Here is a 17,498-nt window from a genome sequence, read left to right as displayed (position 1 = left end):
TTCCCCAGCTCCTTAACTTGCAGGATAGGTTAGGTTTCGTCAGCAGAGATATGTTGTATACTCTCCACCAGCCAAGCGTTCCAGGGGCTCTAATAAGTACACCCCCATCAATGCATTCACAGTTCAGGGTGCACTGTAGTAGCTCTCCACTGGCATCAATATCTTGGAAAGATATTGGTGAATACACATGGGGTGTCTAGTTTTCAAAAATGTGTGATATGATGGGGTAAATCAAATTGGCTAGGTTCCAAAATGTCCCAAATAGGACATGATCACAGACTGATCAGATGTCAAAGCCATGGGAAAAAAAGTGCCACGCCCAAGAGTAACAAGTGAGAGGTCTGTCACATGTGTTACATAGTATTTTGCCCACCTAGGCCTCCTTTGCTCTCCCTTACATGCATGCACACATGTTTCTGTTGATTGGGGCCCAGTGCATTGCTTTGTCCAGGATCTACAATGCTGTTAAGATTGCTCTGCTTGTGTGGGTACAGTACATGAGAGGAAAATTACAGCTAAACATGAGTGCCGCAAGAACCGTGAAAGCAACCGTTGTTACAAAGAGTATTAAATAAAAACCGCTCTGTCCTTAATGGGTTAAACCTCTTCATCGTGCTAACAGTGACCATTATCATTCTGCATAAAATCTTCCTGCGGTCAAGACACCTCAAGATCAGCCATACGCCACAAGCATAAAGCATACTTGCTCTAAGAGTATGGACGGAAAGGGTTTATGTGAACAGCTTGTCTATGATGACCATGGTTGGATAATCATCTGTGGTACCCACATAGACTTGTCCATCCCTGGTCCTAATTAATCTTTCTGGGTTCTTGGTGCATCAATGTTTCTATTTTTCCTCCACGACAAATAGTTTATGGTTGAAAAGAAAAGTGTCACATCTTAGCTGTAAACGGTTTATTTAATGATAATTCTTTGATATTTATGTTGTATTGTGACACAAGCAGAGCCTGGTTTAGAGATCTAAATGGTTATATAGTTTAACTTTAAGCCAGATCATTTTATTGCTGTAATGCTGCTTTATTATAGTAAGGGATTGTGTGCCATTAGAATACAAAGTTGTAGCTTTTACTATCTCCTTGAAAAGACCATGAATCTTACCTGCCCTGCTGGCCTTTATCTCCATGCTGACTTCTACTTTCCATTTTTCGCCGGATCCGTTTCAAACCAACACAACTTTGCAATCTATTTTACAGTCTTACTTTTAAGATTTTTGTTTGATTGCCAAGACACTATGGATATAAAAATACATAAATAAAATTTTGCTTTAGATCGGGTGGAGTCCAGCTCGGACACCAAGAATATTACCGATATTGTTCAATTCAGAATGCAAATTCACAAATGATTTGAAACCGGCTGTGTGTGTTATGATCGGGGTTTATTTTATCTCCCCACTAAATTTCCTCTCTCTACTGCATTTATTTGTTGAAGACCCAATGTTCACTTTTCATTGGTTTGATTCACATCAAGGTCAAACAAGGAATATGATTACTTTTGTACTGAGTCTCATCAGGTGCCACTTAAGTGTACATAGGCAGCAAACAAGATATGATTATAAGAAGACAAGGCATAATTTATCTTGTTTTTGTCTTTTGGCAGCTGAAATCAATAATTTGAACTTTCAGCCCTATTTAGGTGGCCGTGCAACACCAAATGTGATTTATTAGGCACTTGTCTCTGTGATCAAAGACTGGGACAATTAGGGAAAACCATGCATCATACTAACCCAACATGGTGCTGGAACTGTGTGTCACTGGGGACTTTCAGACCTGCAATGATGCCATCTAGTGAACACAAATATGAATTTAATCACAGTGCTGGTTTTAATTATGCAGTGCACAAAGTACTCATTCTAATATTAAATGAATACATTTATTTGAATGGGAGTGCTTTCTTACTGCTGACTGGCTGCTTTCAAGCAGACTAAACTGCAATGAAAACCAGACCACACTGTACTGCAGATATAGAGCAATAAGGTAATTGTTTTTTTGTTTGTTTTCTTAGAAGGGTCTTCGGGTCTGCATAGGTTCATCACAGTGCTGCATAAAATTATCTAGGAAAGAGTCCAAATTTTACTTGTAAGTGTTCCACAATTTAGAAGTGCTTGGTTACCTTTTGACAGGCCAAGCACATTAGCTTGGTCCATTCATCTCTAAATTTCTCCTCTTCGAATAAGCCTGCGATAAATTCAGTTTGGCTCACGCATCTTAGTGATCTCGAAGAATGCTTTTTAAACTTGTGAGGACACATTTACTTACCTTTTGTAAATTTAGCATGATCTATAATTTAGCATGATCTATAATCCCTTGACATTAGCAAAAGCTAGCTTTCCGATTTCATGACTCCAACCTTGCGTGGGTCATGCTTTCGGTGACTGTTTGGTTGTTCTTCATCAATGAGTATTTTGATCATTGTGGTTTTCTGCAAAGATTCTACAAAGAATTGGGGTGAACAAGCTGTGCTTTATGCAGCAGATTGCAAGCCAGCTCTGTATCTTACCTTCACCTGGGAATTGCCTGCAGAGTGTGCTGTCATGAGGAAACATGGCAAGATGTGATCACTGCTTACGGCTTCAGTAGATAGGTTTTTTTCTATATGTCTTTTGAAACCGGGCTGATAAGTTTAAACTTGTTTTTGTTTATAAAATAAATTGCATTGAATTTTCAGAAGGCATAACAGAGACACTATTATTATTGAGAAAGTGTAACCATCATCCAAAGCACACCTTATTTACACAGAACAAATTATTTTTGGAATACGCATATGTTGGTTCTAAAAAATGTATTTAACCCCTTAATGACATGTACATGCTCAAAATGCATTGTTTTCAATGGGTTTTGGGACCGCCCATTGTCCTTAAGGGGTTAAAGAGCTACATCAATGTATGATGTAGGACTGGGTCTGACTTGATAGTAGCCTTAACAATTGCAAGCTACCCATCTTACTATGTTGCCAATTTAATGTGGGAGGTTTGTGGCGGTTCAGGTACGTTGCTGTTGCTTTCTCACAAATGTGCCTGGAACATAAATCCAACCCTGTATTGAAGACTTATATCGCTAGGAGGAGTTCTGCCATTGCCATATACAATCCAACGTGAAACCCTGAAGCTGCTGTGTATAAATTACAATAGCTTCCGTCTCATAGACGCAAACATATATTAATTTCATGTTGCGGTTTCCTTTATCGAGAACAATGCACCATGGCTACGGGCCTAGCTATCATGGGAAATTATCCTATGGTATCAAACTGTCGATCTGTATTGTTTCATCTTTTACACAAGGTAATATTTTCAGTCTTCACAAATTTGGCAAACTAGAACAAGTTTGAATGTGCATACAACTAAATGTCGCACTCTTGTATTTTAAGATATGGATTTTTCTAGCTCAATAGCGCCTATTTGCAATGAGCACAACTCCGTGGCCTGATATTTAGTGTTACAAAATTATAGGATTCATATTTCATATGAGATACTGTGAATGCATGTTCTTAGAGAAAACTGTGGCCCTCCAGCTGTCGCAGGACTATAGCTCCCATAATGTTCTTTCAGCTAAGAGGCTGGGAGCCCAAGGTTTGAGCTCCTCCCGTCATCTACTCCATCCGCATCAAAGCGGACAAAGTGATCTGGTGCTCCAAAAGTGGTAAAGCCACAGTAGATACCAGGTCCCCAATCTTCGTCTTTCTAAGTATGTAATGAAATTTTTGCATGAATTTGCGATGGGAATAGGCACTAAAGTAGCTGGCCAAAATATTTTAATTTATCCCCTTAACAACATGTCACGAAAAAATGGTCAGTTAAAGACCATCATACTAACAAATTAACAAGTTGCCAAGAGAACGCCTTAGAACTCTTCAACCATGCAAGTCAATGGAGCCCAGCTTTCAAATCACCGTGTGATTAGTAAAATGTATTTAATATATATATATATATATATATATATATATATATATAAAAATAGTTAAAAATATATAGAAATTTGGTAGCATGTAAATGTATTTCTCCACTGACATCACCACCAGGGAACCATCCAGTTCCAACAAAATAAAAAATAAAACCTCCAAACATATAACATTTGTGGTGTATCTTCCCCAAAATCCTGGCATGGAAAGAATTAAAATACTAGCATTTGAAATACCAATGGGGTGTCTATTTGAAAACAATTTATGGTTTGATATAGTAAATTGAATTGGCCGGTTTTAAAGATGTCCCAAATAGCACATTGGCTTAGACTGACCAGATGTAAAAATTTTAAAAAAATGTGCACTTACCAAATGTGACGCTTTAGCCCCCAAACCACCTGACAAACCTATGCATGGGTGGTATCACTGTACTCAGGAGGTGTTGCTGAACACATATTGGCTGTTGTTTGACAGTGACATATACCAGGAGCTGTAACTTCATACATAAAGTACAATGTATGTGAAAAAACCCACAAAACTAATTACCCCCCCCCCCCGTGTGCCCCCCCAACTGGTATTCTGCAGCCCTGATTGACACAGAGAGAGGGGCACCAAGCGGTCGCTCAGGAATACGTTTTCAGCAACCGCTCGGCGCCCCTCACCCTCCTCCTTGTGGCCTCTGTCTTCAATGTCTTGGTCGCGGTGCCGGAATTTCAAGCAGTGAAGCAGCGCGCTCAGAGACCACTGCAGGACTTCTACAAGTTAAGTGAGGGGTAGATAGTGAGAGGGGGTAGAGAGACTTGATTATGGGTGTCACTCTCTCGGTGCCGGCTTGTAATGCTGAGCTCCAGAATATGACATCATTTCCGATGCTCAGCAATAAAGCAGGGCACACAGTGGCAGAGCAGAGAGACTCGCCGCAGGACTGCTGAAAGGTAAGTGAAGTACAATGGGGGGGGGGATGGTGGGAGAGGAAGGGTAGATAATGAACCCCGGGGGGGGGGGTTATTTTAAACTTCGCCCCAGGCGGCATTATGTCTTGGGCTGGCCCTGCATGGAATGTTATAAAAGATTTAAGGGGTTAATATATTACATAGGTTTTCATTCTTTTTAGAAAGCTTCTATAAGTCACTTATTTGGTTGCAGAGATTTTTGGTAATAAATATATATAAATATGCATATGTGTAGCCAGGATAGTTTTTTTTAGAGGAAGCCTGATAGCAGATATATGTGAGGATTTTTTCCTCTCAAATACAGTGGGGTCTGTTCACTAAAGGGAGAGTTGTATTTCAGCTCCATGGCTTCAGTATACATTATAAAGGTCTAGCCCAAGTGAGCTTCTGCTGCAGGGAGAGAGGCTGACCGACTCTGCCGATTAGGAGACTGTAAGAGCCAGTGCGGTCTTCCCTCCTTCTGACCCTAATGTGATTCCGCTTGAGATGTCCTCACGCCACACATCCAGGGGGAGGAGCACAATACTATGCAGATCACATAGGTAATGAATGGTGCAGGTCTGGCAAGTGACATTAAACGGATGTCGTGATCAGGGCCAGCTTTAGATGTTTAGGTGTCCTGTTCGAGTCCCTTTGTCCCCTCCTTTACTGTGTCATACCTCTCTTTTCCTCCCTCATATAGGTTCAGGTATAGAGCAAATAAACAACACATGGAAACATAACATTGCAGACATAGATCACAGGTCACACAGGCTAGATTTGGTACCCAGATTGTATCCACAGGACCTGTCCAGCACCCAGATTGAATGCCCACAAAGAGCTCCCTGTGCCATATTTGCCCCAGCTTGCAATTGCACAGTTATAAATACATACTCACTCATATTCCATCCTGAACCCCTTACCTCACCTGCAGATTTCTCTGTAGCACTTGCACACTACATGATCAAATTCTCTTTTACCACCCAGAGGAAGCCGGAATGCAGCAGGGTCACTTAATGGGGTGTAATGTGACCCTGCTGTGTTCCTGCTTCCCATGGGCAGTACAAGAGAGGTTGAGATGCCAGCAACACAGGGGTAAGCAGTGGGCCCATGCGGGCCCAGTCTCAGTTGTTACCCCTGCGATTGTGATTGTTGCAGGCTCAAGGAGCAATCTGTGATGGGCCCCATGAATAACTGTGCCTTGTTTCTCGAGAAACTGCCCTTCTTAGTGAATAGCCGAGCCAGTGAGTTAAAAAGTGCAACTCTCTTACCAACTCTCCATTCAGTGAATCTACCCCAGAGAATTAAACAAGCACCTATCATTTTTTTCTGCGATAGCATAACATTTAACAACCAATTAACATTACAATCTAACATAAATTTGAATTGGACAATTAAATTAATTGTATAACATGAGGTTCACTGTGACATTTGTATATGTAAACGTGTGCCTCTTGTAACACCTTCAGTATGGAGTGCAGTACATTCACTTTAAGCAGTTCTATGGGTCTCCTTTCATAAATAGACATTAAGTTGACTTTTTTCTGATTCCAGTACTGCAAAACATGATAAGACACTCTGCTGATTAACAGCAATTAAGACCAACTGCTGATCAAGAAGATGAAGGCTTGTGAATTTCAATTACACAAGCTTGCTGGTTAAAACAACCTTAAATCATCCAGTTTTTATGGAAATTCTAGTTTAGCAGAAAGCATTGCTGATAAGTACAGTGTTATATATATGTGTGTGTGTGTATATATATATATATATATATATATATATAATACATAAAGTGTCTGTTTTAGCAGAATAGAACAGAACATTTCTTTTTATTGTCCATTTGTTAAAGGGGCAGTCAACTCCCACAAGACATGTCTTCAGATTACATATGTATGCACATCTATGGACTCCTTTTGTAATAGAAATTTAGAATCTGCTTGCGCGCTATAAATACATTTTTATGTAATTTATATACAAAGAAGTCTAGTCACACACACTTAGGACCATTGGTCTGTCACCAGAAGTGGAGTCATCCACCTAAAGAGTGCTCCTACTCATTTTTCACCTATACATTCTGCAAGCAAATTGGCTACCAAATGTATAAGTGAAAAGTTTTTGAGATATTAAATGGGCCACTATTTTGTTTATGTCATCTCGTACTGACGTCATAGGGATACAAATTACAAACATGGTCTCTGAGTGGTCACAGACCTCTGCACCATGTAACTATGTGATGAAACAGGAGGCAGGCTGGGTGAGCGCATATGCAAGCAAGGAATACCAACAGCCATAACGGACAGTAACTGGAACCACTTTTACATACAGTGGAGATCCAGGGCCCGTGTGGGAGATCACTATATGGTTCTTTCAGTATAGCGGGCACATAAGACCGGTGGTCCTGTCATGACCACATCCATCTTAGATCTGTCCAAAACCTCTCTCTATCTCTAGCCATGCCCCCCCCCACACAGGTGTCCTAATCTGGAGACTTAAAATGTTGGTGGGTATAGGTAAGTGTATGTTTTTATATATACATATTACTTTAAGTGGCCCCTGTCACATACATATTTGCGGATGACAGGTCTACTGTATCAATGGATTACATAAAAAGACAACTGCAGTGATTCTCTCCAGCAAGAAGTGATGATCCCACCATCTGTTATGCATATGTAAATCATGTGTTGTCATAGTCCTTCATAATGCTAAGTGAACTTGGTTAGGTAAAATGTTTAGCTCCCCCTAAACTTTCAAAGAGAAGCTCTGGACTTCTTAAATCTGCCTTCAGCGTAAGCATCTCCACTTTATTAAGAAACATTGAGACTCATCATGACAAACAGCACCACCTGGAGGCGCATGCATGCATTTGCACTTGGGGTGCACACTTTCATGGTGTCAGTGTTTTTTCTCTTGGCAGGCTTTAAGATTGAATCTTGCCAATAGCGCATTAGTCCACTGAACAGGTTAATGCGACACAATCCTGAAAGAACAACTGCCGAGGGAGACTAGGAGATCCCATATGGCTTTTTTAATGTAGCACTGCATAATATAATGGAGGTATATGTATCAATAAATAATAAGAATAATGATACAAATATATACATAATTGCCCCAAGAGACTTAACACAAACTGGTAGTATTACTAATAGCTGCTCTAAAAATGCAGTGCTGACCTTTGCATAAATAGCAGTCTTTATTTTCAGATAAACAGAATGATAAAGATTGTAAACATAAAGTCGGTATATCATTCTATAATGATTTCAGATCAGCATTACTTAATTTAATATTTCCGTTTGCTCAAATAGTTTTAATTTATGTTTTGTTGCAGGACATCAAATTGCTCTAATTAGCGCTATTTACAGTGTAATGCAGTGAAATGAAAAGCTGCTGATTATTGGACTTTTTCCACAATCTGAAATATGTTTTCTAGATTGGATTGTAGACTAGGTAATGAGAAAGGCTTTGATTACATTGTTCATGAGACAGATCACAACGATGCAACAGAAGGAGTATGGGGAGAACACAAAGACTACTAGTAACAACATGTATGTTCACAGGGCATATTGCTTTATGAAATAAGACATCATTTAGAGTAAAAAAAAAACAACACAATTTTCAATCAAAATGCAGGAAAATGTAATTGGCTACGGCTATGGCTTTATTTCTGACTCTGTTGTATGCATTACAAAGGTAATAGAATCACGTAGTGGGAGGTAATAGTTGAATAAAAAGTCTAGTTCACAGAATCAGTGGTTAGCAACATTCAAAAGAAGTTACGGGTAAGGACCTCCTAGCCCTGGGGGGGGGGTAAGAAAAGCCCCCACTCTCCTCCATACCTTGGCTGGAGTCTATCTTCATAGGTAATTTGTTACATGACCCCCTAAGCTCTGCCTCTTTTTAAAGGATTAGGACCAGCTTGAGGGGCAATTGTCCCCTTTTTTCAGGTCAATCTGCCACACGGAGATATGATGTAAATTCTAAAAAAGTGTAAGGGGACCCCAGTAAGGAACACCCCCCCCCCAGAATTGAATATTTTATCTAAACTATCCAGATGTATCATGTTTTATGGTTTTCACTGGAAGCTGATGGTAACTATAACATTTTCTACTTTTTAAATTATTCTTAGGTCAAGATATTAGCCCTATTCAAGTGTCTGGGCATAGGAAGATTGTGGGGGCCATTTTCTCAGGGTATTTCCAAGGCAGGGAAAAAGCTCCCTTGTGGTTATGGGGGCACCCATTTTATCCTAGGGGAATCTGTGATATAAACTGGGCTGTGTCAATGTTGTATAATAATTAGCGGTGAATAGGCCGGCCTTTCTGTTGCGGATGCATAGATCACGGAATAAAAGAAGCCGCTTTTGTGCTTCCCCAAACACAATGGCACAATAGCTGGATAAACATCAGGATCAATCACGTATCTTGTGTTTATATTATGTATTGTATCAAAGCATTATCACTAACGTGTACCGTTATTACAGTTCGATTGGGGTCATTAAACCTGTAGGTGGACATATCACATCACGCAGTAGGAGATAGTAAATGTAGAGCCAGCCTTAGTGAAATGCAGAATTTCTTATTTTGTTGTTGTAATTATCAGCAGCAGTTATTTAAAAAAGTGATTTGACCTGAGGTTTTAGCACTCCCCATCATACATACCTGCACAACAGACAGCTTCTACGGTTTTACAGTAAGTTGATATATTTTTTTTTTTTTTGAGTATAGAAGCTCCTGTTGAAGTTGACTAAGTCAAGTGCTGGCAAGTCAATCAAGTTTTTAATGTTATTAGCGCTAACTCAACTGACCCTGTCTTGATTCAACCACTTGTAAAGAATGATGGAACATTGTCCCTGCCATGTCGTATTATCCGTGCTCAAGATATACCAAATAAGATAAGAGACCTACTCCAGCAAAAGCCAAAAAATGCTGAATACACTGGGTTTCTTTACTTACTGTGTTTTTTTAAATTGTTGCTTTTGCTCATGATGTATATGCACACAACCTCTATTGAAACTGCTAATCCCCGATATCCTATATCGTTACATTGTTTTAATTAACAGTTGTTTTGCCAGAAAAAATGGTGCAGGTTCTGTACCACTAAAACTGTACAAAGTGATCACTAGGGCTGCAACTAACGATTATTGTCATAATCGATTATTTGGCCGATTATTTTTTCGATTAATCGATTAATTGGATAAAAAATGAAAAAATTTAATTTATTTAAAATAAATTAATAAAGTTACGTAGGATGTAAAAAACAAACAGCAGAATAAAAAAACTTTGATAAAACTGCATTTCTTGTTTTTATTTCCCAACCCCCCCCCCCCAGTTATGCACATTTGAGCCCAGGCTTGCCACGCTGCCTCCCAGACATGCCACATACCCCCAGACATGCCACACTGCCCTCCCCACATATGCCATATATACCCTATATGCCACATACCCCCAGATATGTCACTCCGTCCTCCCAAGGTATGCTGTATACCCCCCCGATATGCCATAGTGCACTCATATATTTGCAGACTTGTTCACAGACACAATACTTTTATAAATAAATACAGGGTTGATCTTCACTGCCCCCAGGATTTAGATTCCCCTCAATTTGCCTCCTTTACCTCTAACTGCACCTTAAGTTAACTTTAATTAATTAAATTACCCTCAGTCCCCAGCATTAAATTAACCCCATTAACCATAACTGCCCCTAAATTAATCCATAAGACCCCATCAACCACAACTGCCCCTAAATTAACCCTGAAGACCCCATCGACCACAATTAACCCTAAACACCCCACTAACTATAACTGCCCCTAAATTAACCCTAAACACCCCACTAACTATAACTGCCCCTAAATTAACCCTAAACACCCCATTAACTATAACTGCCCCTAACTTTTACCAGCCCAAATATTAATTTTATACTCAGATGAGTTCTTGAGCCATGTCGACGGTATCGGAAATGGGCGGGGACAATTGGCACTTTGGCCCCACCCCTTTCTTTCTCCCTGTCCCTCCCTGCAGTCACTGCCAATTGGCCCGCCCCCTTCTCCCTGTCCCTCCTTGCAGCCAATCGGCAGTGACTGCAGGGAGGGACTGGAAAAAGGAAGTGGGCGGCCCAATCGGCAGTGACTGCAGGGATGAACTGTGAGTAGGAACTGCTGCTGTGAGTCACACTTATACGGATTATAAAAGGAGGGGTATTTTTCAGAGCATTTGCTCTGAAAAAACCCTCATTTTATAATCGATAAAAATCAATAATCGATAATGAAATTCATTGGCAACGATTTTCATTATCGATTATTATCGATTAGTTGTTGCAGCCCTAGTGATCACATTTACAAAGTAAGTCCCTGAATGATTATGCTGACATACGGACACACAAAAACGCAGAGGTTAATGAAGACTATACCTCCAATACCTAGGCGCATCATATCATATTTCTTATTTTTGCGTATTGATCCTAAAGGTTCACAAAAAACAAAGACGCTGTGTTTTGTAACAAAATGCATTTTACTCGGTAATAACATATCCAAAAGCATAAACAAAATCCAGTGAAAAAAGAGCTATTTGCTAAAATGTAAGATTCTTTTCTCATAAATAGAACTTTGGCATTCAAAATTCTAGCTGTAAATCTAAAATACAAAAAAAAAAATATAATAATAAGAATACCGCCTTTGAAAAGTGAAAGGCATAAACGGGTCGCCAACCAGTGGCTCCTTCTAGTTAATAACATCACAACTGTATATACATGAGGTATCATAAGGAGTCTACCAACAGAACCTAGCGCAATTAAGCATTGAAAATACCCCGTGTGCTTTAAAACAATATTCCAAACCAACAGCACTTTCTGCGTACAGCCAAGTGTTGGTAACACATAAATAGCCATTTTCTAACACCCAAATGCAAAGTTATTTATACATTTAAAGAAATATATATATATATATATATACAATAATAAACAGAATGCAAAATCGTGCTATCTCCTTCCACAATTTCTGCAAATAAAAATCAAATAAAATTAGAAATGAGGCGCAAACATTATCTTTGTTGAACAAAAAAGGGGCAAAGTCAATACAGATTTCAAAAAGGCACAAAGAAAAATTGAGATTAATATTGCCGACGGTCTCCTCGCTTGTTCGGGTTAAGAGCATATTTTATTGTACACCTCGTATAAGTAAACTGTAGAGGTTTCTAAACATGCACTATACTGTATATGTTATAGCAGGTCTTTAACGAAATCGCACTGTATAACAAACCTCTATACTATATATCGGATTGCGTAATATGTATGCAGTATATTGTGTATTACATGGCCAGCTATAAGGATGGTAATTCAACACAATAGACATCCAGTTGTATACTATAAGTGCAAAGAAGCAGTATTCGGTATGTCAAGGCTGTCTCACCCTATTTGATCAAGGACCGGAGACTGTAATAGTATCAGCTATTAGTATTATGTTAATCTGGGAAATGCCATTGGACACGTTTCCTTCAATTTCCACGCTTCCCACGCATATAAACTTGAACTTGTTTAAGATCTGCAATACATTTAACCTGCAACATGTTTAATTCTAAACGTTGGACTTGAAGTATGGGACAGTGCCTGATATCATAAGGTCAATATACATTAGCTTGATAATTAGGCTTTAAAGTATGTAATAGAGCTGTTCCTTTAGTGGTTATTAAATTCCAAAAAGTGTATCTGATGAAGAAAAGTTATCTCTGTACCTGTTTTTTGTGAATGTGTTTAATTATACTTCTAGAACCATATACTATGTAATTGATCACGTGCTATGTCTCCAAACATCAAACTGTAGTTGATTGCGAAATAGTCAAAGGGGACAAAAATGAAGAATTGCTCTAGAGAAAGGGTGAAATGGGGGGGGGGGGGGTTGTCCGACATGAAAATGGTTAACTTATTATGTACACTATTTTGTGGACTGCATTGTGTATTGTTTCCATCTAAAACATATCTGCAGCTTATACGTGTTCTGTTTATTGGGACAAATGATACACTCTGAATTGGACTTGTAATAAAAAAGTCAGTAACTGTATTCACACATTCATACATATATTACCATTTGGTTTTTCTGAACATACGGACGATGCCTAAAATCCCTGGATTACTCCATTAAATTGGAGATCAAAGCAAACACCAAATAGATCAAGGGCATTTCACACGACCTATGATTAAAAATACAAGTCCCGATATTGCAGTCAAACAGATGTTTGGGTTTATATAAGGCAGGGGTTCTCAAACTGCAGCCCTCCAGCTGCTGCAGGACTACATCTCCCATAATGCTCCTTCAGCTAAGGGGCTGGCTGAGGAGTATGGGAGATGTAGTCCTGCAGCAGCTGGAGGGCCGCAGTTTGAGAACCCCTGATATAAGGGGTATGAAGGGATGACCTATCTGAAATCTAAACGATAAGCAATTTGTGACCATTTTCCTAAACCCTCCATACTGACTAGAAGGGACTAGCTATAGAAAAGTGGACATAAAGTTGAGGAGGATTGTCTTTACAAGCAAAATTAAATATTTCATAACTGTACACTGGTGATACAAGGATTCTACTTACTTTACTAAACAGCAAGTGACATGTGAGTATTAAAGTAATCAAGGACGACTTAATTTATGTATTGTCAGCAAGGGCTTTAAAAGCATGGGCTCTGCCTACCAAGGTACTTCTAGAATACCTGCCCCCAAATACAAAATACAACAATATCATTGCATGTCACAGTATTCCAATGCCTCATGGTGTATTTGTCATTTTATATAATACTGTAATATTGTTATATGGAAGACATTTCAGTGCAAGCAAAATCACTCCAAGACAGTGACTGGAGGATTGTGGGACTTGTTGTTAAACAGTAAGGGAGCCACCAAGAGACTACCAATGATCTGAAAGGATTCGGCTTGATTTGTTAACAAGTAAATCTGTTCAAACCAATATGCAAGAGACGATTGCTACATTCTGCAAGTGTAATCCAGTCAAGGACAGCTAACTACTTATCATACAAAGGCATCCCATGGAAATCACCCCCCCCCCATAATTTGCTGCTATTTTTCCCATCTTATCTTGATTACACACTTAAGGAGATCATCATTCACAAGACGATGGTCAAGAAGAAGAGTCGTTAATATGCCTTGAACTGAGGTTTTCCTAAGAAAAGCACCTTCTGCTCTACCAACTGGAATTCCCTCGGGTAGAACTGTTGAGGAACTCATATCTTATTTTTCAGTTTCTTTTTCACCAAATGCTTGCAGTGACATGTAACTTATGAAAGGATGAAAAATGTAACCGATTAATAGTGTGTTTCACAGATGAATGATGCATTTTTATAAATAGGGCAATTGCATTTTTGCTGGTTTAAATCAATAACAGCACAATAATCTTTACAGCCCTATCTTTTAGCATCATGTTTCTTTGTAATACATTACGAGAAGGAAGGGATTACGCACTGAGATGACATCTGGAAGTTCAATTGTTTGGAAGCCTCAAATGAAGGTGAACAAACTTCAAGTTAGTTCTAAGCCCAGTGGGAAAAGGGCCAATTTGACATTTTCTTTCAGCAGAAAGTTACCAGGGTTCACTCTTCATAATGAGTAGTGAAACACAACTCGCCTCAATTCACCTACAAATCACCCTTGAATGAAGGTGACCCATCAGAAAATGAAAAGTGATCTGGCGATTATGTATTTGTACTATACAATTTGATATTTTAGCATATAGCGGTCAGTACACAAACTGGCTGGTTACTAAGACCCCTTTGGGTTCATCTAAACATTCCTCCTTAAGCGGTGTTCATATGTTTGGACTATTCATATATAGAATCACATACTTATTCATCCTATACATACTCTGAGGTCAATTCACTAAGGGCTGATGGGCCAGTCTTGAACCTTCAAGGACGTTCACCAAGGGTTGAGTCCTTACTGTAGTCAAGAAGATTCAACTGGGGGACGGGGCAGGTTGAATTGCCATTTTCAAGTTATATACTGGTCTAAATTCAGCAATTAGTGAAAAATCCCATCATAAAAGGTTAATTGTGTCAATTATTTGTCTTGCAATCTTCAAAATGCAGCTGAGTTGACATTTGATACACTCTGTGTTGAAGGGCTAGCGTAGGTTGGAACTTTAGTTCCTTACATTTGGCTGGTAAGGACGTTATATCTTCGTGTGGTTCTCTTTGTTTGGAACACCATAGATTATTTCATGGAGAAACATCAACATTCACAACAGAAGCGAACATTCAGTATTTTGTTTGTATGAAATGTGACGTCAGGACTATTCCTTGTTCTTTTCATACTGGAGAGATGTGTCCAGATTAGCAGGCGTCTTAGAATGTACCATCTCTGCTTCTCCAGATGTGCATAGAAAACGGGTTCAGATATGGCTCCCAAGTAGAAATGCAAGGAACACGAACAAAGCAGCATTTATTAGGAAGGTCTGATGTCCACGCACATTACTGGGTAATGCAGTTGTCTCCCATATCCTGAGCATAGCAGTCTGACAATGTAGTCCTCAGATCATCAATATCTTTCCGTAACTGGCGGGCTTCTAGAAGTTTCTGAGTAATGCTCTCTGTGCTATGGCAGGCTTCATTTTCTTCGGAGAAGCAGTTAGCAGCTGTGGAAAACAGGCAGGGTTACTTAATCACATACAACCTAAGTGTCCTTGTTTAAATGTGACTTTAAGGCACTGCCCTGCAGTCCTGATTTTGTGGGCAGTGGGCATTATGGGCCAGTTAAGGAGATTCTCTCACCTCCCCAGACTGACCCAGGGAGCTGTATAATCCAAGGCTCACAGATCTTTCCTGCAGCCCCAATATATGTGAGCAACACAAGGTGGGCGGGTGGTCCCATCCCAACCACATCCCCACCCAGAGCCAACACAGGGTCCCGATTTGGACTTTTTTAACTGTCGGGAGATATCTAATAAGGTGGCCAGAAAAACACTGAACAGCAATCTGACCTTTGGAAAAGAATAAAACAAGGATCTCCACAGCCAGGGACCTGGTTACATTAAAATTGCCAACATTAATGTGTCCCCCAGAACTCCTATTGGATGAATATAATCACTTAAACCATGAGGAGGCCATTAACTAATTAATGATTAGCCACCATGATCAGTACTTTTCTGAAGCCTGTAAGATGTGATCAATACGGTTACAGAGTTTTTCTTCCTTGTATATGGCAGTATAAGCCGGGTAGGTAAAACTTTATTAACTGTAACAGAAAACTTTTACTAATAACATATTATTATTAAAGCCACTTACATCCAATGCCGAGGAGCAGAGAGAGGTTGGGTTCCTTGCCCTGAACTCTTTGATTTAGTATACTGCAGAGGGCCTTCAAGTCAAATAGACAGTGAGACATCTCCTCAAACAGCTGCTCGGCTACTGGAATCTTCTCAGACAGTGGCTGTCGGGACAGATGTAACTCTTCCATCTGCATTCTCATAGCCAAATTCTCCTCCTTCAGCTTCTGGTTCTGTGAGGGATAATTAGGGAAATGTAACAGATGTAACCATTAAAGTGCACAATGCAATACATGCAAAACAATATTCCCCGCAAATATGTGAAATATAATCATAATTTTTATGTAAATCAACCAACGCTCTATTCTCCAGATTGTAATAACAACAACCTTTTCTGAAAAGACCAAAAAAGCAGTTTATTAAAAGGATAAGCAATTTACAGTCCGGCGGCAATTAAACAGTTGCTCTGGCAGATCACAAAATAAATATGTCAAGATGATACTTTGAATGTTTATCATTGTGCAACATTGGCAGGAAAATAAAAATAAGCTCCAGGCTTTGTGACCCAAGATCGCTTAATATAGTAGAGGTCCTACCTTGAAACCCCTAGCTGTCACATTCAATTAGGTGAGTTAAGAAACAGCGGTGCTACCTTACTGCTCAAAGGGATGTGATCATCAGCATTATAAATAATCGTATTTATGCTCTAACACAGCCTCAGGTAGTATAGTGTCATTTTCTGTTTCATAGAGGAAGTAATTTACATCATGCATGCTGTATTTTTTTTCCCAAGCTTCTTTGAGGGTCAGAGTACATTTTCTTTATCTTTCCAGCTCTTTTTGTGCATTGCAGTTGAGCCAGAGATTATCGTAACAAAAGAAAGTGTCCCTTAGAAGAAAAGAGAAACTACAATGCCTACCACAAGTAGCGATGGGTTGAGAAGGCTAACACGTATTACAATTTTAGTCTAGAATGCGGGTTTGTTAATTTGATGGGGTGCTGATGTCATAGTTCACATAGTGTTTATGACAGAAATATTGGACCAAATAGTGATAAGGGGCGCTTTAACACGATTATTACTATGCTTCTTAACTTAAAAGCATAGTTTTTGTCTATTTGATCCACATGTTCATCAAGACTGACACCAAAAATAGCAGCTGCCTGGAAAAAAGGTAAGACAACAGATACTGCCTCATCTGGTGTGAAACAAACCACTATTCTCATGATGCTTAGACAATATATAGGCTATGGCTTGCTAGGCATCATGGAATCAGAGCTTTTGGTAAGGCCCCACTCAGCCCCCTCCCTGCCACTGGCCACACCACCAGCAAGGGTGTCCTGAAATGTTTGGGGGGCTGCAAAATATATAAGGCGGGTGGTAAAACACAGTAAGAACAT

General features: G+C 39.5%; 1 protein-coding gene across 1 annotated transcript in view; it reads right to left on the bottom strand.

Annotated features, from left to right (window-relative positions):
- Positions 1 to 15,306: 15,306 nt before the first annotated feature.
- The window catches only part of LOC149288046 (centrosomal protein of 85 kDa-like), a 62,919-nt gene continuing 60,727 nt past the window's right edge, over positions 15,307 to 17,498 (bottom strand). Inside the window, exons 12-13 of the mRNA XM_089492175.1 lie at positions 16,120 to 16,333; positions 15,307 to 15,470 (exon numbers count right to left, since the gene is read on the bottom strand). Coding sequence (XP_089348301.1) covers positions 15,307 to 15,470; positions 16,120 to 16,333 — 378 coding nt within the window. The remainder of the gene's footprint in view (positions 15,471 to 16,119; positions 16,334 to 17,498) is intronic.

This window comes from Sceloporus occidentalis, unplaced genomic scaffold, assembly GCF_023333645.1.
Source record: "Sceloporus occidentalis isolate IW3139 unplaced genomic scaffold, rSceOcc1.0.p SCAF_54, whole genome shotgun sequence".
In the NCBI taxonomy this organism is placed as follows: Eukaryota; Metazoa; Chordata; class Lepidosauria; order Squamata; family Phrynosomatidae; genus Sceloporus; species Sceloporus occidentalis.
Note: the sequence above shows the minus strand (reverse complement) of the source record. Positions and strands in the feature narration are given on the sequence as shown.